Raw genomic sequence first — 26,033 nt, forward strand, 5'->3', positions numbered from 1 at the left:
GATGGATTAAAGACTAAGTTTGGGGTTGGCCTCGATCTTGTGTAGAACCATCTGGAAAGTGGGAGATAAAGAAGGGAAACCTTCCCTCCCACTGAGATACAAAAGGAGGGAGAAAGAAAGACGAGGAAGGATCTTGAGTGTGTTTCTTTTGTCACAGGGGAGAGTTCTGAATGAAAGGTGAGATTCAGTCTCTCCATTCATAACAATCTGATCAACGATAAAAAAAACAAAACAAAAAAAAGGTTCATTGCCAAAACTAAAGCACACAATGAAGAACCCAGTGTCTGTTGACAGCTGAGTCCCAGAGTTGAGCTGCCAAAGCAAGTTCAGGCTGGGCAAGGGCGGCAAGGTGTCCTCTCTCCAGACTTTTTGAGCTAAGGCAGAGAAAGAAGGGCTTGCCTTAGAAACCCCTGGAAACCATGCCAATCTGCCTCCAGCTGAAACACATCACCTCCTACAACCCCAGAGGGACAGGCTCCCTGGGCTCCATTTCTGTGCCTCACATGAGGTTGGGTACGGTGGGTGGTCACTCCAGTCCTGGCCTTCCTACATGTGGTTGTGTCCTCGGCCTGCTTAGTGCCCACTTCAAGCTGAACCTCTTCATTCCAGGAGGCTGCCATCCATGCCACTGAACCAAACCCAATCTTCACTTGGAACGGAGTCAGAAGTCCCGGGTGGATGCACCTTTTCCTTAGCCAGTTAGCCAAAGCAGCACTGGTTCATGAGCCCATTGACAAGGGATGAGGGCCGGCCCAAGGGGGAAAGCCGTGTTCTCATCTCTCCTGTCTTAATCCAGCTGGGTTCCACTCTGCTTTTATAGATGCATCTCATGGGAAATCTTTTTCTTGCATAGCAGGGTAGGAAGAGTTATCTCAGAAAAGGAAAGCTCAGGTAGGTGTCTGATTCTCACACACCCGGACCTTCTTCACAGCACCAGGACAATTTCAATCATGTATTTATTTGTGTGACTCTTTTTTTTAAACTATCACCATTAAGGGGCCTAGAGTCCATGGCTGTCTTCCCTTGAAAAATGTCCAGTGCAGGGTAGATGCTCAACAAATATCAAATAAATGATGACTTCAGCTCAGTTGGAGGCCTAGAAAACTGAGGATTTTCTCAAAGCTTTTCCACTCAAAAATTTGAAAACACTCCCCCCAAATGATCTAAACATTTTAGCGACCACACTTATCATACACTTCCATTCTCTCTCAATACAAGGCGCTATTTTAGAAGACATGAATTTCAGGTAGGAAAAGGGCCAGCGAGAACTAGCTACCAAATCTGATGCAATCAGATCTTTCTATTAGAGTCTGGCAGAAACGGATTACTCAGAACAGTATCTAACAATCTCCGACCTCCCTCGGCTCAAAGGGGAAGTGGGATGTTTGCATAATACGACTAGCAAAGACTGCAAAGCAATTTATACAACTCTGTGTTCTTATAAAGCTCAAGGGAGGCAGATTTTTTAATACAGATTTTCTGCTAAGAAAAGCAAAGGCTATCAGAGGTTGTGGGTAACTTCCTCAACATCTTCTGATCAGTCATTGGCTGAGCCATGATTCAAACCCAGCTCTGCCCTTTGCAAAGCTGAGGATGGATCTGTGAGAAACACAAAATCAGGGAGCCCATGAGCTCTCCCACCTAGCCTGCTCTCTTCACCAATTTCTTCTTTGCCCTGAAGCTGAGAAGGCTGCAGAATGGAATGAGTGTCCAGTCATTTAATTTAAAACAAAAAGAAAGCAAGAGCCCCAACCACATGATGACACAAAAACAGGAAACACTCTTTAATTGACACTAATGATGGTAAAGATCAATATCATGCGAGGCACATGCTCCACAGCCAGGGGCGTAAACACCCTCCTTCAAAGAGCCCAGCTCCACAAACTTCCTGTCCAAACACCTGGAGCCCAGGACTCCAGAGCAGACAGACACAGAGGGAAGGGGCGGGGTCCTGGTGTTCTTGCAAGCCATAGCCACCAGCACTGCATTTCCCTTCCACCTCTCCTGGTCCTCCTTTGGCCTCATGTATTTATTTGCTTCTGGGGCCATTAATCTCAGTCTTCGGTTTTTAAATTTTTATATTTTTATTGACTTTACTTGCTTCTAGTATCTCCTTAGGAATCTACTTCTGTGGTGTGGTTTGCTGTATGTTTTCTGGTTTCCAGAACTACCAGCTGTCTTCTGGGAACCAGATTCTCTCATGCAGGTTGAGAAGCTCTTATACCACAGCCTGGGGCCAGTAGGGTTTCAGATTTCAAATTATTTTTTCAGATGTTGGAATATTTACAGGTACATAATGAGATATCTTGGGGATGGGACCCAAGTCTAAACACAACACGCATTTGTGTTTTATATGCATCTTGTACACTTGCCCGAAGGTAATTTTATACAATATTTTTAACAATTTGATGCAGAAGACAGTCACAGTGGCGCACACCTGTAATCCCAGCAGCTTGGGAGGCAGAGGTAGGAGGATCATAAGTTCAAAGCCAGCCTTGGTAACTTATTGAGGCCCTAAGAAACTCAGTGAGACCCTGTCTCTAAATAAAAAGGGCTAGGGATGTGGCCCAGTGGTTAAGCACCTCAGGGTTCAATACCCAGTTCCAAAATAATAGTAATAATGATTTTGTGCAGAAACAAAGTTCTATGATATGAATCACCATGTTGATGGTTTTAGGGTTAGGAGGATTTCAGATTTTTTATTAGGGATCCTCCAACTGTGACAGGATTCTTTTGAATCTGAGGCTGTTTCATCTATACTTTAGATGGTCTGTAAGAACCTTAGCTTTTTTTCTACCTTTAAAATTAGCTGTTCGTGGGGTCTTCCCCCAGATTGGCACACAGGTATCTCTGCCCAGGGAAAGGGGTGGCGGGACAGTGCAGGGCAAAGGTTCTGAACTTTTCCTTTTGGGAGGGAAGGTACCAGGGATGGAACTCAGGGACACTCAACCACTGAGCCCTATCCCCAGCCCTATTTTGTATTTTATTTACAGACAGGGTCTCACTGAGTTGCTTAGCACCTCCCCATGCTAAGGCTGGCTTTGAACTTGTGATCCTCCTGCCTCAGCCTCCAGAGCCACTGGGATTACAGGCGTATACCGCGCCTGGCCCAAGTGGTTCTGGACTTTTCTAAAAGATGGAGAGACAATGTTATCTGTAAGATGAGGAATGGCTCAGGACAGAGTCTTGGGGTCAAATATTAAAATTCTGGCTCTACCACATACTGGATTGGCTATGTCACCCTAGATGAATTAGTTAGCATCCAAGAGCCTCTGACTTCTCATTTTTAAGAGGAAGATAGAAGAAAAAAGGGAATTCAGTGAGGTAATATACATAGATAACTGGCTAACTGCTGAGACCCAACATGCAGTGGTTAATCACACACATGGTATGGCGTAAGCCTCATGACAAGATTACAAGATGCTCAGGCTGTGGTTGGGACATACTTCCATTTAAAAAGTCATCATTGTTCATCGGGAATTCGAGTTTCACTGGGAATCCTCTGTTTTTATTTGCTAAATCTTGTAAGCCTACTCTCAATATTATTATTACTTAGCCAAAGGTCATAAGAAACATCATTTTAAAGTGAAGTTATTAAAAATGCACCCACCTACCTGAAATTCTATGCAATTCAAAAAAACCACCTCCTGATGAAATAGGAAGATGCGAACTTTTTTCCATCTAGAATTTCACATCAACCCTCTCCTTTCTTAAAAGTCCCCCCACCCCACCCTGCATGGAGGCCCTTTCTTTACTCCACGGGGAAGAGATACACTTTGCCACACTAAGAATATTCTGCCGAAGGAATCTTGGAGTGCTCGGCATTCCTGGAATTCTAACAACTTAATATATTTCACTTGCAGGGTTTCCCAAATAGGGACACATCTAGACTTGTTTACACAGCTCTGGGGCCAAAGCCAGGATGGAGGTTGTGGACCATTGTCACAGGGCAAGAGGGATCAGGGCCGTGCCTGAGAGACCCTGAGGCCCCTGTCAGATAAGAGCCAGGGAGCGTCTGGGAGGAGGCGGCCAGGCAGATGTCCTCACAGAACCAAGGGCAAGATGAAAAGAACCTGAGGAGTGGACAGCACTGACCGCAGAGAGAGGGACAGAAGCTGCAAACAGGGAAATCCAGAGAAGGAAGTCGTTAATGTAAAGCAGACAGGAAAAGGGAAGAGAGACTGCTGTTCCGGAAGTGAGGATCCCAGGTTGCTATCATCTGGAGCAAATCCAACCCTGCAAGGTACTTCCTGATCAGGTGGAGACAGAATTCAAGCACAGTGTGCAGGGCCCAGTGCCGAAGGAAGACGCGGGGCCCCTTCTCCAGAAAAACTGGAGGAATTTTAAGACAGTGATGGATATTAAATCATGCAAGGCCCTCCCGTGTGGGGCCTTGGATGAGGGTACAAGTCACTTGCTTGTGGAGAGGCCCTGGGTGCCAGACTTAGGCCTGGGCTGGAAAGACTGGAAAGATCTAAATTGGAGTCCTGACTGCGCCACCTTTGGCTGACATTACCTCCCGTCATGGACTTAATGAAATCTAGCAAAGCTTCAGAAGGCCACACAGTGGGCATTACAAAGCAGCAGGCAGGATACGGAGCAGGCTCTGCAGGGCTGTCAGCTGAGGGTCACATCCGGGCTTCATGGTTTTCTCTTCTCTCCAACTGGGATGCCCCGACGTTCTGTCCCTCCTAGGATGGACGTGAGTCTTCCCTGGCCAGCGAGCCATCAGCAAACTCAGTCCCCAGAGTGGCTCTTTTTCCAACGCGTGGTCATAAAGGGGGCCACAAGAAGAAAGCAATTTGTCCCCTACTGGTGTGAGCACTAGGGGGGCTTTGCCCCCTGAGGCCCCAGGCCGAGTGCTCTGCAGTATTTATATTTCTTCCTTTTACTCAAAGCCTCATGCGCACACCTACGTAACCACCCTGTGCTCAGCGGTCGGTGACTCGAGCAGGCAGAGAGGTTGAAATTGGAATGCACCCCCTCCCTCCAGTCAACGTGGGAGTCAGCGAAGGTATGAGGACAGACAGCAAAACGGCTAAGCACAGCCTCCCGGGTGGGGTCACAGGTTGACAGGACCCCTAAATCATCTCCCTGGTAACCCAGCGCCCGTTCTGGCAATCCCGGCTACTGTCTGTGAAGCCTGTCGGTGCCCATTCTGGACACTTCACATGAATGGTCCTGTCCGATCCTCTGAGGAAGGAACTCTGGTGGTCCCCATGTTACAGACGAGGAAGCTGAGGCTTGGGACAGCTCCAGAGCTCGCCCAAGACCACCCAGGCAGCGCGAGGCAGCGCTGGTCCTTCCAGCCGACCTGACCTTCGGCACTCAGTGCTGCCCCTGGTTGCTAGAAGACAGTGAGGACCCTGTCAGAGGAGCCTTTCCTGGGGAGGGTCAGGAGGAAGGGCACCTCCCTGCCAAAGCCTGGCCTCCGATCAGGGTCCTTACCATGGGGCCAAATCCTCTCTGAAATAAAGGGGGAGTGGGGAGCTGTACACCCCATTGTCTCAAGGGGTCAGAACTGAGGGGAGCCTCGTGACCAGGTCCTCCCAGGGCTGCACAGCCTGGCCAACCAGAGGCCATCAGCCTGACACAGCGGCTCACCAGGGGCCCTGGACACCTGCTGGCCTAGCGGCCTCTTTCTCTGCTTGATGGGGTTTGGCCTCTGTTTAAGAAAAAGAGGTCTCTCTTCCTTCAATCGTTCATTCTCAGAAGTCACCTTTCACCTCTAACCAGCTCAGGCGCCATGTACAAAATGCAAAACCTCTGCCCTCCCAGAGCTCTGGGGAGTCTGCACTCTCAGGTGCCCTCTCCTCTCAGGGCAGGTGAGCCGTGGGGACAGGGACACTCGGAGGGTGGGAAAGGAGGCCGGCCCCGGCCCCATGCCCTGCACAGCCAGGTCTGATGGACAGGCCGGTGGCTGAGGGAGGCCGAAGGGTCAGCTTGCATGAGACGCAGGCGCCTGCTCTTCTCACTAGTCCACAGCAGCCCGAGGGCACAGACGGAGGAGGAGGAGAGCTGCAGGGAGAGAGAGAGGGAGAGGTGAGCCCCAGGGGAGGCGCTGCTGCTGGAGCCCACCATGAGCCCACACTCAGCCTCACACCCTCTGGGCCCTGGCTCTGGGCTGGAGGCACCGCCAGCCGCTGGCAGGAAACGGGTTTGAGAGCCAGAGGCTCCCTCCCTCCTGCACCACCAGGGAGGACGTGACCCTCAGGGGTCGCCCCGACCACAGCACCCCAGATGGAGCAGCTCAGTTCCGGTGTCCTCCCCCCCACACACCCCGCCACATCCGCAGCAGAGCCTCAGTCACAGACACGTGCCCCCCCCCACTGTCCCCACGCCCCACCCATGTCAGAGCCAGTGACGTGCTTTCTTCCTCCGCCCTCCCCCTCCTCCCCAGGAAAGAGGTTTCCAGAGCAGCCCTGTTAGCCACACAAAAAAGGCAAATCCTCCACCCGGTTCTGTGTTTCACTGGCTGATTCTGTTTCCATGGCAACCGAGCCGACAAGGCCTCAGCAGCGATCTGCTATCTGACAAGGGGAACCAGGAGAGGCTGCCGTGGGAACGGCGCTGGGGGAAGGCTGACAGCCCCACGGGGGGATCAAAGAAGGGTCAGTCTGACTTGTGGACAAGAGACCTAACAAGTCCCCCGGTGACACTCTCTAGGAACTCCAAGTCCCTCTCCGCGTGTCCCAGAGCTGCCTTCCTCTTCCCCTTCCACAGCCGCCTTCCTAGCCCAGCAAGCCCTCCAGCCCTGCACTCAGGCTGCAAGGCACAAGCCTGCAGATGATGCTGCACTGAAGAGGGGCCTGCCCCTGGCCACCAGAGACACACTGGACGGAAAGCCATGAAACCACCCAAGACAAATTTACCCGGGTTCTAGGCTGGCTGGCGGAGGTCAGCAGCTCCCACCTGGGCCACCCTGACTCCCCCCCAGGGACACTGGGCAATGTCTAGAGGCAGTTTTGATCCTCGGCCTGAGGATGTGGGTCCAGTAGAGGAAGGGAGCCACTGGCATTTAGTGCACAGAGGTTAGAGAAGCCGCTAAACACCCTACACTGTACAGAATGCCCCCTCCCAGGGAATTAGCTGACCCAAAATGTCAACAGGGACATGGTTTCAACACTATATAAACTATGCTTCTTTAAATTACAAATATATATTTGAAATTGGCCATCCATTACAAATAAAAAGTTGAGAGTCTCTGGAAGATCCCCACCAGGACATGAAAGACACTGTGACATTCTAGTCCTGTGGACTACGGTTTAAATCTAAAGCTGGTTCAAGGTTTCTGAGCCTGAAGGTTACTCAGTGTGTAAAATGTCTGCCTGTGCATCTTGGGGCAGGGTTGCTCCTAATTCTCATCAGATTCTCAAAGGGGAAAGTGACTCACAGAAGACTAAAAACCAATCATCTAGATGCCATCTGCTCTGACCCACACCCTCTCCTCTCTCCCAGTGTCACCTCCCTTTACCCAGGACCCTGGCCATGGCCTCCCCTCTCCCTGGACCCTGATGCCGCAGAGACATGGTGCTCCTCTCCATGGCAGTCTCAAAGGGAAGATGGCACTGCCCACACAGGTAAGAAGGGACACGTGGACGCCTTCCCTGCCTCAGAACCTGGCCTGGGTCCCACCCACAATGCAGCAGAAACGTACCTGGTTTACCTTGACTTCATTTGGATCGGTCACTCGGTCCAGGCCATAGTCCAGCACGTCGTTCATTCCCGGCTGAATGGAATAAAAACAATGAAAGAGTCACTACAGGAAGTCCCCAGTTTCTGATTAGATTCTGGGTCTTGACCAAGCGGCCAAGCGTGAGACTGAGCTGAGAAGGGCTCGTGGCAGAGTGCACGGGGAGACGTGAGGGTGTGTGAACCCTTCAGGTGAGCGAGAGAGCTTCCTGCACCCACAGCATCCCAAGAGCCTAAGAGAATAAGAGGGAAGGATGGATGGGCAAGCGGGTAGGCAGATGGTTGGATCAATAGAAGGATGGGTGAACAGACGGATGGCCTCTCCAGAACCACAGTGGGATGGACGGATGGATGGATGAATAGATGGAAGGGTAGATGGATAGACAAATGGATGGGTGGGTGGATGGATGGATGAATGGATGGGTGGATGGACAGATGGGTGGGTGGGTGGGTAGATGGTTGGATAGGTAACAATCAAGTTCAGTCGCAGTCCTTTGGGATCAATACATGGAACTCCTGACTCCTTCCATTGTGCCCCTTCCCCACACTCTAGTTTCTCCCTCGGGCTGGGTAGGACAGTGGCAGCACAGCAGCGCATTGGAAGAGTCCAAGCTTCAATCAGGCACCTCTGGGTTCCCATCCTAATTCTGCTGCTTCCCAGCTGTGCCCCAAATCCTGGAAACCACTTCTCCCTGCACTTGCTGACTCACCGGAGAAACAGAGACGGTGCCTCCGACCTGGAATGTTCTCATGAGGGCTTAGCAAGGTGGGATGTGACACTGTCAGCGGAGGGCTACTGTCATTGAGCAAGGGACCGTATTCATTATAAGATCCTGTGTGTGAAGAGGTGGCCCAAAGCTGGGTCAGCCATCTTTGCCAGATCCCTTTTCCACCAGGTCACCCAACTCCCCAGCCAATCTCACTTGGCCTCTCCCAACTCCCTGAGGCCAGCAATCTAGGTGGCCACTTCTCTGCAGGTTTGGGGCAGACCCACCAAGTGCTGAGCACCTGTTGTTAACCAGGCTGGCTACACTGGAGCAGAGGCTTGGAAGTGACTGAGCTTCTTCTCCATCCGATTCAGCCTCATCTAAGATAGAGACCATTTTTAGCTCGGGGTAGGGCTGCCAGACGAAAAACGAGGAGGCCCAGTTAATTTCAGATTAACAGCAAACGATTCAAGTCCCATTATGTTTACACTGACTGTGTATCTATACCAAAAATAGCAAAGAGATCTTCATAGGAAATACGTTTTGATGTAAAATATATTTTATATAAAAATGATTCGTTGTTTATCTGAAATTCAAATGGAACCGTACACCCTGTGTTTAACTTCCTAAATCTGACAGTCTAGCTCAGCAGGCGACCGTGGAGGCAAATACTGGGCCGAGAGCCTAGGCAAAATAAAGAGCGAGAAAGCAAGAAACAGAAGACGGGCGAGGAGCAGGACTGGAAGGGGAGCCCCCATCCTTGCCCTGGAAGTTACTGGGGACCTCCATCAACAAACAGTCATGAGGCACTTCCTGTGTGCTGGACTCTGTGTCCAGCCCTGGGGAGCAGGTGAACGGATGTGCCCCCTGGTTTCGGGGGGCATCCTCAGAAGGCAAGTCAAGCCGCTTCCAGTCTTGAAGGATAGAAGTCACTCAGCAATTAATCATCCCAAAACCAAATTACAGTTGTGACAAGTGGCATGAAGGGACAATACAGAGGTGTAAACTGGCCCTCACGGGTATCTAGCGTAGCGCGTAGAGGAAAGTGGGGAGTGTGGCCATCCAAAAAAAACATCCTTGCCTGAAATGGGTTCTAGGAATCGCCCCCTTCATCGGGCATGCGCTGCCGGGTGACCCTTAATGGCCTGGGCTGGGCAGCTGTGAACTGTCAGACCTGCCGCCACCTCTGGACTTTCTTACTCGGCCAGCCGATCCAGGTCAGCCCCCTCAGCTTCCCTCACCAGTTCTACTAGACATCCAGCCGCCTTCCTTTGGCTGTCCTGCTGCCCCAGCTCCTGCCCTTCTTAGCCTCTCTGTGGGCAGCAGCCCCCTAAGTCTTATATGTTCCTGCTGTGGTCCCACCCAGGACCCTGCTTCCAAACCCCCCAGGGGGCTGCCTTTCTGCCTCTGCTGGTTTGGGAGACTCCGAGGCTCATGCATTCACTCACTCACTCATTCACTCTTCAGTACGTTAGAGCTGACTCAGTGTCAAGAAATCAGGACAACTGAGGTGCCCCTGCAGCCTGCAGATAAGGAGGCACACAGACACCTTCTGCCCTGGTGCCACATGCACGAAGGACTCCACAGACATGTGAGCGAACTTCCCCAATTCAACCAGAACTGTGAACACCGGGGTTTGCCGCCCCAGCTACACCCCTTGGGCATGAGCAAAATTTGCTAAATGATTGGGGATCTCATTAAGGAAGAGCCTTTTGCATTTCGCCATCACTGCTTTGTGAGCATCCGAGTTGACGTGCGCTGCGTGGTGACCCTCTACCATGTCACTCTGGGCCCTTCTTCAGTTTCATCTCCTTCATCACTGTATTTCTGAAAACATTTTGATGCTTGGGAGAGAAAGGCTAAATTATTTAATAAACAAAATAAAATAGGGGGCCGGGTGTGGTGGCACATACCTGTCATCCTAGCAGCTCGGGAGGCTGAGGCAGGAGGATGGTGACTTCAAAGCCAGCCTCAGCAAAAGCGAGGTGCTAAGCCACTCAGGGAGACCCTGTCTCTAAATAAAATACCAAATAGGGCTGGGGATGTGGCTCAGTGGTTGAGTGCCCCTGAGTTCAATCCCCGGTACAAAAAAATAAATAAATAAATAAAGCAGGGAATGAAGCTGGAACAGGGAGAGAATTTTAGGTTCAAAGATTAGAGAAGTCTGCCGCAAGCTTCTCTTGCCTTGAACGTCACTCCCACGGAGAGGTGTTCCCTAACCCCAATCTGCTGCAGGGCCCCTGCCTCCTACGAGCTGCCACGGTGTTCTGTACATTACTCATTCATTTATATAATAGTTTTAGTCTTTGTCTCTCTGCCAGACTGTAGTAAGTTCCTCGAGGTCGCAGGCCGTGTCTGTCCTGGCTCACAATTCAAATATCCCCACCGCCTCGTAAGCATCTGGCAGAGACTGGACGTGCACAAAGTAGGTGCTAATTTCTCAAAGATTAGGACCAGAGTATATGGAGTGTTCCACGCTGTTTTTACAACACAACATGGTCTGCCGGATCATTTTTGTAGGTCATCGAATGGCCTTTGAAAATGTCAGGTTAATAGCTTCATAATGTTTCGTCATCATCATCATCAACATGTTGGCGCTGCCTTACTTTACTTTGCCTTCTCCCTCAAGGAGTACTTAGCTCACTGGAAAGTGGAAGCCAGACATCCTCTTCCCTGGAAGGCAAGTGTCTGGGTATGTGGTTGAAACAAGGGCCAGTTTGCTTGGTATTCACACAGGTGACCACTTGATTAAGGCCACACACCACCAAAAAGCAGCCTCTGTCCACAAACCAGTCCTGAGTGACAGACTAGGTTCAAGACCCAGGTGGCACCACAAAGATGCAGGGAAGGCTCAGAGTGACCGGCTGCAGGAACCATTCACACTCCTCTCTGCATCGTGCTCATCTCCGTCCTCTGATCCATCCAAGTCAAAAACAAAAGAGAAACAGGGTTTTTTTCTTTACAACAGGATGCTGACTCACGGGGGGCATTTGGGCTCCGAATGGGAACTGGGATCACACTCCTCAACCACCGTCTCCCAGGTCTGCCACTGGCCTCTTGCCAAGGATGCTGTTTCCCACGGAGCATCCGACAGACCTTCCTTCCCCTTCCCTGAAATCAGTCACCACTGGCGGTGCCTGCTGGGCACTGGGGTCTCATCTCTGGAAGAGGGCTACCCACCCGTGTGATGGCAACTTGGAGTTTGAGCTCCTTGACTGAGAGAGAAGGGTACATGGGGTCCTCCTTGACCAGGAGCAGCCTGTGGGGTTCTGCCACCCCACAGAGGTGGAGGCACACCCAGCACTGAGCAGACCGAACTCAGCCTTGACTTCTCCATCTGAGCAATGGAGTAACGACACCTCCCACTGGACCGCACTGCGGCCAGTTGTGATTGAGACAACCTCAACACACCTGTACACAGCAGGTGCTTGATGATGTAGCTCTTGGGTGCCCAGCACCTCAATCCTTTCCTGGCACACAGAGTCAGGGCCCTCATTGGGGCCCAAGTCAAGTTCATTGACTGCGGCCGAGTCACACTCTACAACAGGTGGCTACAGTTGGTCCACAGAAAGCCTGTTCACCCTCCAGAGAGCCAAATGCTTACTCTGCTGTGACTGGCTTTTGTCCCACTGAACTGATGCTTGTTTGGGACTCCTGGAGACAGTCTTGACAGACAATAGGCTCCCTGGCTCCTCAGAAGGACTGCTCCATTCTGGGCTGAGATGCTCCTCAGACTGAAAACTGTCCACTCTCTGTAGGCCAATGAGAGGTGGAGCCTGTTTTAAAAGAGTCGAGGGGGGAAGCCCCGGATGCAGTCCTGCCACATCCTTGACTACTGGTCCAGATTCAACCGAGGGGAGCAGCACTGAGGGAGGAGATCAGATATGAAGAGCAGTTTGCATCTTAGGTGTTTTAGGACTGCTCCAAGCACATCAGAGTCGCACTCTGAAGTGGGGTCTATTAAAGAGAAAGCAGGCCTGTGTGACCCCAGGCACCATGCTTCTTGGAGCAGCAGCGACCCAGGCAGTATTCCCATGAGCAAGGAAGTTACGAAACACCAAAACACACGAACATGGCATGTGACATTGTCATGAGAGGCAAAGGGGCATCCAGACCAAGAGGGAGGATCCCGTCAGCAGTGTGGGTTCCGAGCCTCTGGCACTTATGAGCTGTGTAGCTTTAGGCACATTAGCAACACCCCTGAGCCTCAACCTGTTTATCAGTAAGATGGGGAAATAACGCTGCAAAGATTAAAGAAGACCGAATGCAGAACACTCAGCACAGCACCCAGCACACTGTGAGTTTTCTCAGATCAGTTGCGATAATGACATCAATGACGATGACAACTGTGCTGATGGTGGTGGTGAGGTGGAGAAAGAGAGGGAGTTGAGGGAGATAAGTGGGGATAGTCAGCAAGGTGGTGGAAATGGGGAAGGCGGGGTAGGGGATGGAGTTGGAGGTCGGCCATGGTCATGGTGGTAGAAATGGGGGCGTGGTGGGAGAGTCATCTAACATGCTGTCCTATTTATGCTCTTCTGTACTGTGCTGCAAGGAACCGCTCAGCTCAGCCTTTTGTCCGATGGAGGCTGAGAGCTTACTCCAGGAGAATTAAGCAGGTGATGTGTTATTCACTTTCTTTCCTACAGACTTTCTGGGTACAGAGACAGAGGAGAGGAGAGAGGCCCTGGGCAGATCACATGCACAGCCAGGCTGTCCCTTATCAAGGAATGCAGTCACACTGGCAATCTTACATCACAAAGTCTCTGAATATACAGTGGAAATCATGCTCCACCTGGCGCAGAGGAGGGCTCCCTCCATCATGGTGCCACTGGACACGGGGGGCACCTTGCCAAGCTAGTGGCACATCTTCCATTGCAACAATCTCACTCCTAAGCTACCAGTGAGGAGCATGTCCTTGGTGTCCTGGACTCCAGAACCCTGTGCCCACCTGACCCAGCTCACTTTCTGCTTCTAAAAACTTCTGATACCTAGCAGCAGGCAAGGAAAGTGAAAGAGGAGGAGGGAGAACATCTGTTTACAACTCTTGAGTTTCCACAATCTCTTCCACATCCTCCCACCTCCCAGAAGAAGCACCTGAGCTTGGCCCAGGAGGACACTGAGGCACTGGAATTAACCCCAGCAGGTGGCAGCCAGAGGCTGCTTCTCTCTGCTGGGGGTGAGGTGACCATTTCCCAGAGATGGGCTGGGACAAGTCACATGGGTTATGGGCAGCTTGTCCCGCCAAGCCAGGAAAAGCAAAAGCGCTCCCAAGCCAGGAAAGCAAAGTGCTTCAAGCGATGAGAAGCTCATCACACACTAATGCGCTCTCTTCTCCCATCTCAGTTGCCGGGGCCTGGATCTAAGGCAGGAGGAGAGGGAGCTGAGACACACAGAACAGCTTTGGCTCTGCAGAGTTTCCATTCTCAGAGAATTTTATATTTCTGCTTTGAAACCTGTGTTCTACATCTTTCTTCTTATATTCCTTTCCAAGGTGTGGTATCCTAAACAAAAAAAGAAAATGTCCCAGCCCTCCCAAAAGACACATTCATCCATGTCCCTTGCTACCTGACATTCATACCCTCCAGACACAGGGCATGTCTTCTCCGAGCCTGGTGGTGCTTGGAGGCTCACCCAACTCTAAGCAGCTCCTCCTGATGACCCAGTTCTAACTCCAGAGTGGGAGGAGCTGGCAATGAGCATGGTGAGCGCAGAGAGAGAGGGGGTACCTGGCAAGAGGTGGGGGAACCCGTACTCACAGGGCATCGGTGCACCAGCCAGTAGGCCTTCTCCTGGCAGTCCAGCGCGTACCTGTCGGCCTTGTTCCTTTCCTTTCCAGCCCTGGGAAACCAAAAGCCATGATTAAGGCCATAACCCTTTGCATCTTTTAGTCCATGATGGTCTGTGTTCTTGGCGACCTGGTCTGCTCACCCAATCTGTGCAAATAATTCGCATGCACCACAATAATAGCAAACGCTAATTTCACACTCAGGCACTCAAACCTCTTTTACACATATTAACTGGTTTGATCCTGGTTAACCCTCTCAGTGACCTTTGCTGGCTTCATAATTCAAGGAACTGAAGCAAAGAGCAGTTGAACGGCCAGCCAGGACCACACTGTCAGCACGTAACAGAAATGGGACTTGCACCCAGAGTCAGATCCAGGTCCAGCTCTCCCTGACAGCACTGGGCTGGGCTGAGGTAGACCGTGTGGCCATAACCAGCTCTAGAATCAAACAAGCTTCACACTGGAGCAGGCGGGATGCCCATCCGGGCCACCATTGGACCCCCTGGCTTCGTACTGGGTCTTTTTGGTAAAGAGCATAGTTAACATCTGCACAAGCTGTCAGCCTCCTGCGATGGGGAAATGCAGGCCTCAAGGACTCCTTTTTTCCTCCCTGCTGATGAGTTCTTTTGATCACTCCCAAGAGTTCAGGCCTTTTCTGAACTCAGCTTGGGCCTGGGAAAGGCTGGTCATTTCCCTCTCCTCTCTCAGCGCCCTCCTTTCCCATTATGGAGAGGTTGTGACTCTGGGCTTTCCTCTGTCAGGAGCCAAGGAGCTCCAATTATCACGCCACCGGCCCTACTCGGTCCCATTTCCGCGGTGAGCTGTGCTCACATTCATTACTGCTTGTTTTCCCAGGCGACATGAGATGACGCACAGGCCCGCTCCACCATGGAGTCTGCAGATTTATTTCCCCGTTAATGTTCTGTGAACAACACAATAACATCCAGAGACCAGATGGGTGAGCAGCGCCACTCCAGCGGGCTGTTTTGCCAACCTCTTCTGGAAATTAAATATAAACAGTGTCTCTCCCCACTTCCCCTTGACAACCTAACTGGATCTTCTACCGGGTTAACTAGCTGGTGTCCCCGGGAGGATGGCCACACACAGCCTGCGGCTCAGCGGGGTTTCCGTGATGCTGGACGGCTCTAGAAACAGTCCGTCTCTAATTCACACTCGTGGTCCTGTCTGGCTTTGCTCATCTGCTTCTCTGTGATTGATATTCATGGAAGAGGGAGGAGATAGATGGAATCCAAGAGAGGCAGTAAACTCAGGATTCTTTGAGTCGGTCATATTGTGATTTTTCTTTAGCAAAAGCATTTGCTTAATCATTCATTCATTCATTCATTCATTCATTCATTCATTCATTCATTCATGGATTTGTTGATCTTTCTCTATGTTTCAAGCTCTGGGAGAATGCTGGTGAGCCAGACAAAAGTCTCAGCTTTTGTGTAGCTTCTGATCTAAACACTACACAAATGGTAAAGAAATAAACATAAGATTGCAAGGTGCATGATATGCTACAGGGAAACAAACATTCAGGTAACGCAATGTAGAATCAGGGATGGTCTCTGTGGTGATTTTTTAAAAAATATGTCTTCAATTTTTTGATACTCCTTCCAAAGACAAAAGGGTCTATTTTCCCTCCCCTTGAAACCAGGTGGGCTTTGTGATGGTTCTAACCAATATAGTAGGTCAGGCTTGGTGCTGGGTAATTTCTGAGGCTGGACCACCAAAGATGGGACAGCTGCCACCCTCCTCACTGGACTACAGGTTCTGGAAGCTTCCACACCTGTAAGCAATCCACTGCCCTGATGCTGTCCTGCTGTGAGAAGCTCAAATGACCACACAGAGAGGCCAGAGGCTATCAAACAAGAGCAAGGAATGCCAGCTAGACCCCAGCTCTGAACAAACCAGTAATGTCCTTCCTGAATTCCTGACCTATGGAAATCATGAGAGACAATAAAATAAATGTTGCAGTTTTTAGCTGCTAGGTTTAGCATAAGCTGAGGAACAGCTAATCAGAAAGGCCTCTTTAAGGAAGAGAGGTTTGAAGTGAGCATTCTCTCTGACAGCTCAGAGGACAGGTCAAATGACATGATCCCATCTGGGTTTCAAGAATAAGAACAGGGCTGGAGGTGCAGCTCAGTGAATAAAGCCACTTGCCTAGTATGTGTGAGGCCCTAGGTTGCATCTCCAGCATCAAAAATGTGTGGAAGGGGTGGATCAAGATAGGAGCCAAGAAGCCAGTTGGGAGGCTATTGCCATAGTCCAGCTGATGGTGATTTGGATCTACCAGGGTAGGAGCAGTGGAGATAGACAGAAGTCAGATTTAGCTCAAGGAATTCTGCTAGAGGAGGCAACTGGATCAGAGGACTGGACATGGGGCATCGTCAGGAAGGAGTGGGTGGATGAAGGTTCCTCATACTGAAGTAGAGAGGAAGAAGTTTGCCCAGTGAGATAAAGACACATTCAAATATGGACAAGCTGGGTTTGAGGATGGATAATCATGAGGATCTTGAATAGGCAGCTGGATGCTGAGTCTGGAACTCAGAAGAGGGGGCTCAGCTTATATAACAAAGGGACTACCTTCTGGGCCAACCTATACGGACCACACAGTTCTGTGCTGAGACCCTAAATCTGAAATCAGAAACGGACTTCGATTTAAGCCGTGGATGAGTGGGGAAAGCCAGCCTCCTGGAAGGAGAACCTTGAGGGATGGCTCATTCCATGGTACCTAGAAATGAATGATGGAGAGAAATTCTCCTTGAATCTGGGCGTGCAGAGCATTATCCAGGGCCTGCAGGGTGGGTCTGACGTGCCACTGAGAGTAACTCCAAGCCATGAGAGCTCCCTGGAGGGCTTATGTCAGGGCTGGTGGTGCTCTAAGTAGCAGGGAGCATCCTCCATCCTGCTCAAAGCAGAGAGGTGCAGGACGGTATGGAGGGGCTGGAGGGATGGAACCCTAGGAGGGCAAAACTGGTGCACGGGATGGAATCAAGTCCTACTAGCTCTGACTCTACCACTGCCTTCCCTTACCAAGAGCCTCAGCCAGTTCAACGTAACTTCTGTAAGCCTCAGTTTCCCCACTTGTAGGGGTGAGGGGTGGCAATGAGTACTCCATGCATTCCCCCACACCAACAGAAGATGAGACGACAACCAAGACCTTACCAAAGTCTTGCAAACAAATATTAGTGGTGACAGATTAGAAAGCTGTCCCCCTGTTGCTTTATCTCAAATGCACCCAGGTAGAGACATGTTCATGTCTAAGGAGTAGGGAAAGCTCTATCATGAAGGCCCCCAGGACAACAAAGCCACTCTGCCATAAGGCTGTGTATATTTTCCTGGATCGGCACTCCCATACGACAATGCTAATGGCTATTCCAACCCCTAGGCTGCTTCATTAAATGAGGTCTCTACCATGCAGCCAACGAGCCAATGGCAAGTCTAGACTTTCCAGGATCCAGACCTATCAGGTGAGGGAGTCTGGGACAAACAGAACCATCCAATTGGATAATCATGAGTTCCAGTCACCAGATATTCCTTGGCCCTCCCACTTCTCAGACCCATGGCAGAACTGTAGGGCCCCGCTCTCTGGCCCCTGAATTTGAGCAAAATCATCTGAGCTGTTTTGCTGACTGAATGGTGAGCACTAGAAACAGGTATCACTTTGATCTGCACAGGCGCTCGCTCCCCTACTGCAGCAACCCACGAGGCCCAGAGGGTGCTGCCCCTTCCGAGTGGGTCCTGCACTGAGGGAGGGCATTCCAGGGACCCAGCTGAACCACAGTGGACATGAACGTGAACAGAAATTGACCTGTGGGCTCTACTCCCTGAAGAGTTGGGGGCTGTTTGTTGTAGCAGCCTAACCTCGTCCTGACCAATACACCCTCCCCGCCCTTCGCTGTTCCCAGCATCTCCATCTGGCTGTCATTGACAAGGCAGAGCCCCCTGGGAACTTTCAGCTCTGATTCTAACATGGATACGAGGCACATGTGAGCCTGCACCAGTGCTACCATTTAACAATGCACATTGCTAGTCCGAGTCCTGGGCTCTGCATGGAATTCAGCGGTGCGCCCTGCAGACCACCATGCTCCACCAAGTCTAGACCTTTGAGGGGCCCACTGGTGGTTCCAGTACGTGAACCTGATTACACCCCAACTCCTGTTTAAAATCTTTCTCCAGCTCCTGGCGGCCCTTGGTGCAAAGCCGTCTCACGATGGGCTCTTGCTAATACCTCCAGTGAGAGTCTCGCCAACTTCTGCCCTCTCCATGCCCCGCCCTCTCCACGCCACGGAACTGCTTGCAGCGGGTGCTTTCCTGCCTCCAGCCTCCATGTTTGTCTTCCTCCCACCCCATTTCTCCTCCATGGTCACCTTCATGGTCCTTCACCTGGATACAGCCTATGCGGCTGCTGAGTTCAATATCACTGCTGCAGCTGGCTCTGCAAACTCCTGCCCTGTGGCCTTCATGTCACAGTAGCTCCATGTCACGGCCGGTTCTCTCAACCCACCAGGCCGTTACCTTTTATTCCCGACGCTCAGCCCAGTGTTTGGCACTTAAATGCCCAGTAAAGGTTTATCTTAATGAAAGGAAACAAAGAAGGGAGGAGGGCGGAGAGTCAACCAGAGGACCGAGGGGACCCTCTTTCACTCACCTGTACTGTTCTTTGGCCTGCATAATGACAAAGTCCCACTTGTAGTTGATTTTTTTGTTCAAGAAATTGTAATTTTCCTAGAGAAAAGAAACAAAATGAGAACAGTGAGCCCGTGATGCAGGGCAAAGAGCCCTCCACCCACGAGGACATGACCCGGGCTCCCTGCCACTGCCGGCCCGATCCGGTCCTCTCAGCCCGTGCTCGTCAACGAGGCTCATTTCATGGGTGGTGTGGGATTCTCAAAAGCTTCCACCATATGACCTTGCTTTTCTCAGTGCTGTTGGGTTTTGTTTAAAATAAATGTGACCCAAATCTGATTAGAAAGAGAAAACTGGGGATGGAGAAGAATATGGAAACTCAACATTTAACAATGGAGTATGAAAAAAAAAAAAACCCACAAAGATAAGCCTTATCATTGATATGATGTTGGCCCTTTTTAAAATATATATGCATATTTCTAAAGAATTATACCTCAGCAAGATTGTTGCCCTATGCCAGAAGTGTTAGTGTTTTCAGGACTAGGATGTATTCTGGGGGAAATCGGACTCGCCTGTCCTGAAAGAGAAGCTTATACTACTGTTTTCACATCATAAACTCAGGTTCAAATTCCCTAATCAAGGGATGTCCATTGTCATACATAATTAATTAAGTCATATTGTCTCAGGACAAGCAAAATGAAGGGGGTAGTCCCTTCATGCCCAATGGCCTTTCAGGCAAGGGCCTAAATTATGGAGAAGAAATTGAAGCTTGATATGGGAAGACTTTAATTCAGGGAGCTGCTTCTATACAAATAGATAGATGGATGGTTGGGAGGGTGGGAGGTGAACAGGTAGGTGGATGGGTGATTGAATGGATGGGTGAGTAGAAGGATGGGTGGATGGGTGGGGAGTGTAGATGGTTGGATGGGAAGGTGGATGAATGGATGCACGGGTGGGTGGATAAAAGGATGGGTGGGGTGGGGGAATGGATGGATGGATAGATGGGTGGGTAGGTGGATGGATAGATGGATGGATGGATGAAGGGGAGGGTGAATGGACGACTGGATAGGTGGGGAGATGGATGAATGGGTGGGTGGTGGATAGATAGATGGGTGGATGGATGGATGGATAGGTGGGGAGATGGATGAATGGGTGGGTGGTGGATAGATAGATGGGTGGATGGATGGATGGGTGGGTGGGTAGATAGATAGATGGGTGGATGGATGGCTCATGAGGGTACAGATGAATGTAGTAAGGTGGGGAAGAGGGGAAAAAATCTTACAATGATATTCCACTCAATCATAATGAACTCTACTTGAAAACACTTCTGTACCTTTTCATATTCTTCTAAAATTCCTTTCTTCTTGATATTTCTCTTGGCTAGATAGATGGCTAGAAAAGAAAACAATGACATTTTCCATCATCATCATATTTCAGAACTCCCTTGGCCGCCTCTCTCTTCAGGAGGCTGCTGGGCTGAAGTTAGAGTGCTGGAGAGTGCTCAGCCCAACGGGTCCCTGCCCCTGGGGGTCCCAATACAGATGACTTAAAGGTCGTGATGACAACAAGACAAATGTCACAGAATGCTGAAAATAAATAAGCAATGTGTCAAGCACACCCCAAGGCAAAGGTCGGGATGAAGTATTTACCATAATCTGTATCTTCAGCAGGCCACTGCTGTGTGGGCCAAAAATACGGCGTCTACAGAAAAAAAAAAAAAAATGCAGGGAAACCATGATTCACCCACTGGGTTCAGACAAAACCACCTTATCCCTCTCCACCACTTCTGCACTCCTGACTGTGAGGACATGAGGCCAACCAATTATCTTTCAAATAAGTTCAGCCCCATGAACACCCAAGGTCAAGGCCCAGTCTCACCTGAAATCTGTAGAGACTGCTGTCAGGCTTGAGAATGAGATTCTTGGGGTCTTGCAGGGGGTAAATGTAGCCATACTTGACAATGAAGTTACCCAAGTTCTGCGCCTCTGGGGAGAAGCAGTTCAGACATGATGTCAGGAGCAGGGGTTGAAGGAAGAAGCTCATTGCCCCACTCCCTCACCCACCAAATTCCACGAGCAGAATCTAAGGAGTGGAATGGTGGTTCCTGAACTTGACTATGGACAAGCACCAGCTGGGGAGCATGCCAAGAGGATCCCCCAGGTCCTGTTCCCAGGACAGCTCAGTAAGTCTGGATGGGAAGTAGTGAACCTAGATGTTAACTGGTACCGCAGGTGGCCTGCTGCAGGTGATTTGGGGGTGATGGCTGGGGAAGCCCTGGAGAAGCATCGATAGGTTCTTTGGATCTAAAAAAGATCACATGAATGGTTGCAAATGGCTCTGCTTAACCAACGGACACTTCCTCAATCAAAGAGGAAACAGGAAGGAGGCCATGTTTACTGTCAAGTGCAACTCACCTGCACCCCGGGTCCAGATCTTTCCACTCCTACCCACCTCACTTTAATTCCCACCCCACCTCAGTTGTTTTGGAAGCAAAGGCTTGTTTCTGTATTTGCATCAATTAAGGGAAAACTTTCCTGTTCTTTCTCAGAAACAGTGGAAGCAGGTAGCTTTTTGTGCTCAAGAGAGGGATGCATCCCTCAGCCTGCAGGCCCACCCGCCCCAGGGCCCCAACCTGCATCCATATCATCCTTGAAGGTTTGGGACGACTTGTTCCCCAGCCCCCACCCTGCAAGTCCCACTCCCTCCCCCACACACCAGACCCTCAGTTTGCATGCCTTCTTTTATCAACAGCCTTTTTTCTAGGGTGAAGTCTGGTCCCCAGATTCTTTCTGCTCCAACATCCCAGCTTGAGTACCCTGATCAGACACACTGCCAGGTTCAAAAGCTGCCCGTGGCTTCCTCTTGCTTATCTCCAGATAAGGCAGAATCTGCCAACCTGCTAAGTGGACGCCCACCCTGTCACCACCCTCCAGAGTAAGCTGACGTCACTCCTCCCAATCCCCCACATGACCCCTCCATTTCCTGTTCATTCCAATCCGACACCACTGCTCCTGCTAGTCTCTCCTTCCAGGAAGACATTCTTAACTCTCCTTCCCCTATTCAGGAGCATCACTTCTTTCCAGACCAGGGGCATGCAGCACTATTCTGGGAAGCCTTTCTAGATCTTTCCAGCTTCCCCTATTTACACACTCTCCATATTTTGTATATAATAATTATTATTTTGCCCCTAAATTATCATGTTTTGCTTCTGATTATTTTATGCATGGAAGTGAGGTCTCTCCAATTTTACAAGGGATTGAACCTACAGGTGTTTAACCCACTGAGCCATACCCCCAGCCCTTTTTATTTTTTATTTTGAGACAGGATCTCTCTAAGTTGCTTAGGGCCTCACTGAGTTGCTGAGGTTGCCTCTGAAATCGCAATCCTCCTGCCTCAGCCTCCGGGGCCGCTGGGATTGCAGGCATGTGCTACCAAGTCCAGCGGGTTTCTTAGAGATAGGCAAAGCCTCCATTTCATTTCCCATGTGGTGCAGTGGGCACCACAGTCGGCCATAACTGCCCATGCAGGACAGACCCTCACCCAGGTTGGAGATCCAGAGACGCTGGATGATCCATTGTAGAACATCGCCTCCTGCAAAGCAGAGAAGTATCTGGTCATTGTCACAGCATCCTGACCCATCCTTGGACAGCCATGACCTCATCTGTGAGGTCACCTGGCCAGTCCCTCCCGGCTCGGCTGTGATCATCCCCACCACCGCCTCCCACTTGTATGTCCAGTGCAACTCTGAAGCCTGCAACTCAGGGCTATCGTGATCTGACTCCAGCAGACCTGGAGCATAACCCGACCTTCACACACTCACTGTCAAGCTCTGTTGTTGTGCTTATCTTTCACCTTACGAAAACTTGTGCTTGGACCTCCGTTCATCAGCCAGACAGCAGAGAAACTAAGACTAAACACTGGGAAAACAGACCCAAGGCCAGCTGTTGGAGGGGCTCTAGATAGAGCTGAGACACACGGAAGTAAAACAGAACCAAAGATGGGAAGAGAAGAGGGGGCTGAAGGCCCCGCTGGCTCCCCCACACCCCGTCTCCCAGGCAGAAGGCCCAGAAGGCAGAAAGCTAAATTCCAACCCGGCCTTCAGGTCATCGTGAGGGTGTTTTGTTAGGGTGGGAGGAGGGTACCCATTTGAGTAACGGGTTTCAGGATGATTTATATCTTTGGACTGTGGAGTGGGGCTTCATTTGTGCTCCCTGTAGGTGGGCAGCGGCATCTCGGAAAGGCAAGGTGCTCTGGGAAGTCTTCTTGCAAATGCCAATGGCCACTTCTTCCAACCAACTTCCTCGATTTCCAAGGGCCACGTAGGGTCCCTGCCTGCAGGGGAACTGGCACAAAACACACCAAAGAAGAGAGCCAGAACTCAAGACCCCTCTGCTTGCCTCCTCGCGGCTGGACAGTCATCAGTGACACTTCTGTCTTCCGAGGCAGGGAAGAGACATTACTGGGGCCCTCCGGGGAGGTCCCTGGGGTCCACTCACATGTCCCCTGGGCTCATCTCCAGATAACACGACCCTCACCGTGGCTGGTTGCTGACACCTGTGTCTCTTTCCTTTATGTGCACAACCTAGGTCACCAATGGCCAGGCATTTTCTCTCTCAATGCCCACAAACCACCACTACTGCGTCCAATACTTCCCCTCCTATGACTCTTGGCCTGGCTGTTCACAAGCAAAAATCTTCACCTAAAATCAACTTAAAATCCTAGGCCTGGACCAAGTCGCTGTTCCCCCCAAGCCTCTCTTCTAAGCTACACAGCCATGTGCAGCCTGAGAGGCAGACCCCACCGATGGCAGACTGGTGAGCTCTCTCCACCAAGGAGCCGGGGCTCTCATCCTCTTCTCTGCTTCCCCAAACAGACCCAACGGGGTGATGGCACCACCAGCATCTGACGACAGTCTGTGCTGATAGACAGCAGGCTGTCAGGGTCACCTCTACCCAGGAAGCCAGATGGCCACTTGCTGCCATTGGCGCTACAATTGGAGGACCAGGGCTGCTTCCTGTGTTCTTCTTCTACAGCGTTGGGATTTACCCCTGCGGGAGGAACAAGGAAAACATGACGGGGGGCTGCCTTACCCAATTCTGGAAACCAAGAGTCCCCATGTGTAAGGAAGGGGAAAAAACTACTCACATCTACAGCAGATAAAATGGACTTCGGTTTCCAAGAGCCGGACTCAAATCCAAGTTCACTCATGAACAGACTCAGTGACATGGGAACCCGCTACGGAACCATTTTGTGTCCCCAAGGTCCCATGAAGAAAGGAAGTGGCCATATCTACCTCCAACCTCACTGTGAGTGCTAACAGACACGGCACGGGGCCCACCCATCAAGTATGTGCCACGAGCTGGGCCCTCACGCAGCGCTCTCTCACCTCATTCCCGCCAACGGTCTCTGGGACAAGGATGGCTATTTCCGCTTCCGAATGAGATAACCAGCTAGGGCTGCGGAGCTAGAAGGGCACTTGAAGGATCTGACCTCAGCGGGCCTGACTCTGGGTCAGTGCCCTTTGCAAAGGTTCCCCCCACCACCTGGAGGACCAGGACCCATCGACATGATCGAAAAACTTTTAGGAACCACCCTTGATGCACATGGCCATGCTAAGCATTGAGATTACCTGAGGAGCAAGACAAGACACCTCTCCTCGAAGTCCCCTCACCCCCCGTTCAGAATTAATGAATTCAAGCCAGAAATTATTCATGACACCCAGAAGCAGAGAGGGGACAGGGTCAGGGATGCCTTTAAGAACCAGTGCCTCGGCTGCCCCTTTAAAGATGGGGGAGAGCAGAGATACCCTGAAAAGCATGCCCACTGGCCCCTGCTCTTTGGGTGCACAGGGATGCTCTGGTCCCCCCTTTCCCACATATTTCCTCTCCTCCCTGAGCTGCCTTGTGGCATTCCACTCATCCCCCTTTCCCCTCCACAAGCCAGGCTTCCATCTTTGGTTGCTTGCACTCAAGAAAACCTGAGTGACGCACTGCTGGTAGGGGCACCCCTTCCTCCAAGCAATCAGAAAGGGGAGGCAAGACGAGGGCACCCCGAGTGAAAAGTGCGTGGCCAGGTGACAGGTGGGGCCAAGGGCGAGCTCACATTGAGCACGGCACAGTGGCGAGTCCTGGGCTTGTGTCTGAGCACCCTCTGCTTCATCAGGCATCAAGCCTTAGTGGGACACATACTCGTCCCTGCAAAGCCAAGGTCATGAAGCACAGGTAACTGAACAACCGAGAGGCATTCTTCTGTCGGTCCAGCCCTCCCTCCTGCCAATATCCCCCAGTGATGCTCTGCAGGCCCCTGGACTCACACACAAGGAGGAGACAGCAGCTCCATCCCTGTGGGGACCTCAGAAGGCCCAGGTGTGAATTAGAAGGTGGGGAAGGGTGGAGCAAGACAAAAGCCACTTTTTTTTTTTTTTTCTGCCAAACAGCACTTTGTTTTCCTGCTGATTTCATTAAAATAAAACGAACAGCAAGAAAACATAAACCTGACACGAGGCCTTCTGTGATGACCTTTTGGGAGAAATGGCTTCAAGTGACCCCCTGAGTCCTTTTCTCTTTCTTTCCTAACCCTTCAGCAGAGGAAAACTGTACTGTAGGAATCAGAAAACTTATTCTGTAAAGAGTGAGCGAGTAGGTATTTCAGCTCTGTGGCTCCTGACGCAGCCTCTGCGTGGTGGATATTTTCACTCCCCCAGTGTGGTGTGAAAGTGGCTGTAGACAATGCCTAGGTGCATGGACATGGATGCGTTTCAATAAAACTTTATTTACAAATACAACTGTGGGCCACATGGGGCTTGTGGGACCAAGTTTGCCAACCCCTTTGTGGGGGGTCTGTTCCAGGCCAAGGGTAGGCCACGAGTTACATCACCTGTCATGGCGTGAGGGACACTGGTGACCAGGACCCTCTGGTTCTGCATCTTGACCCCCGTCTCTGGGTTCTGCATGTCCTTCACAAGCGCTTCAATCTGCAAGACAGAGCAAGAGAAGTCATTTCAGAGGCTTTTCATGGCATTGAGCAGGATCCAAAGATACAAAGGAGGACGCTGGGGCATCCCATCGGGCACAGGAACCTCGAGGGCATCGGGCAGCTTGGATGCCACCACCCACCGACGCAGACACCTCCCCGGCTGGGAGGCCCGGAGAGATTCCTCCTGACATGGAGATTCTGGGAGGCGTTTAAGAGCAGATGGGCCTTAACAATGTCACTGT

The 26,033-nt window shown here is 50.9% G+C and overlaps 1 protein-coding gene across 1 annotated transcript in view; it reads right to left on the reverse strand.

The window, feature by feature from the left end:
• Window positions 1–26,033, reverse strand: part of Rgs9 (regulator of G protein signaling 9) — a 72,944-nt gene that overhangs the window by 28,646 nt on the left and 18,265 nt on the right. Inside the window, exons 4-11 of the mRNA XM_077801004.1 lie at window positions 25,693–25,789; window positions 22,357–22,407; window positions 20,695–20,801; window positions 20,466–20,517; window positions 20,150–20,208; window positions 18,839–18,915; window positions 14,156–14,237; window positions 7,667–7,729 (exon numbers count right to left, since the gene is read on the reverse strand). Coding sequence (XP_077657130.1) covers window positions 7,667–7,729; window positions 14,156–14,237; window positions 18,839–18,915; window positions 20,150–20,208; window positions 20,466–20,517; window positions 20,695–20,801; window positions 22,357–22,407; window positions 25,693–25,789 — 588 coding nt within the window. The remainder of the gene's footprint in view (window positions 1–7,666; window positions 7,730–14,155; window positions 14,238–18,838; window positions 18,916–20,149; window positions 20,209–20,465; window positions 20,518–20,694; window positions 20,802–22,356; window positions 22,408–25,692; window positions 25,790–26,033) is intronic.

Source organism: Urocitellus parryii, chromosome 7 (assembly GCF_045843805.1).
Source record: "Urocitellus parryii isolate mUroPar1 chromosome 7, mUroPar1.hap1, whole genome shotgun sequence".
In the NCBI taxonomy this organism is placed as follows: Eukaryota; Metazoa; Chordata; class Mammalia; order Rodentia; family Sciuridae; genus Urocitellus; species Urocitellus parryii.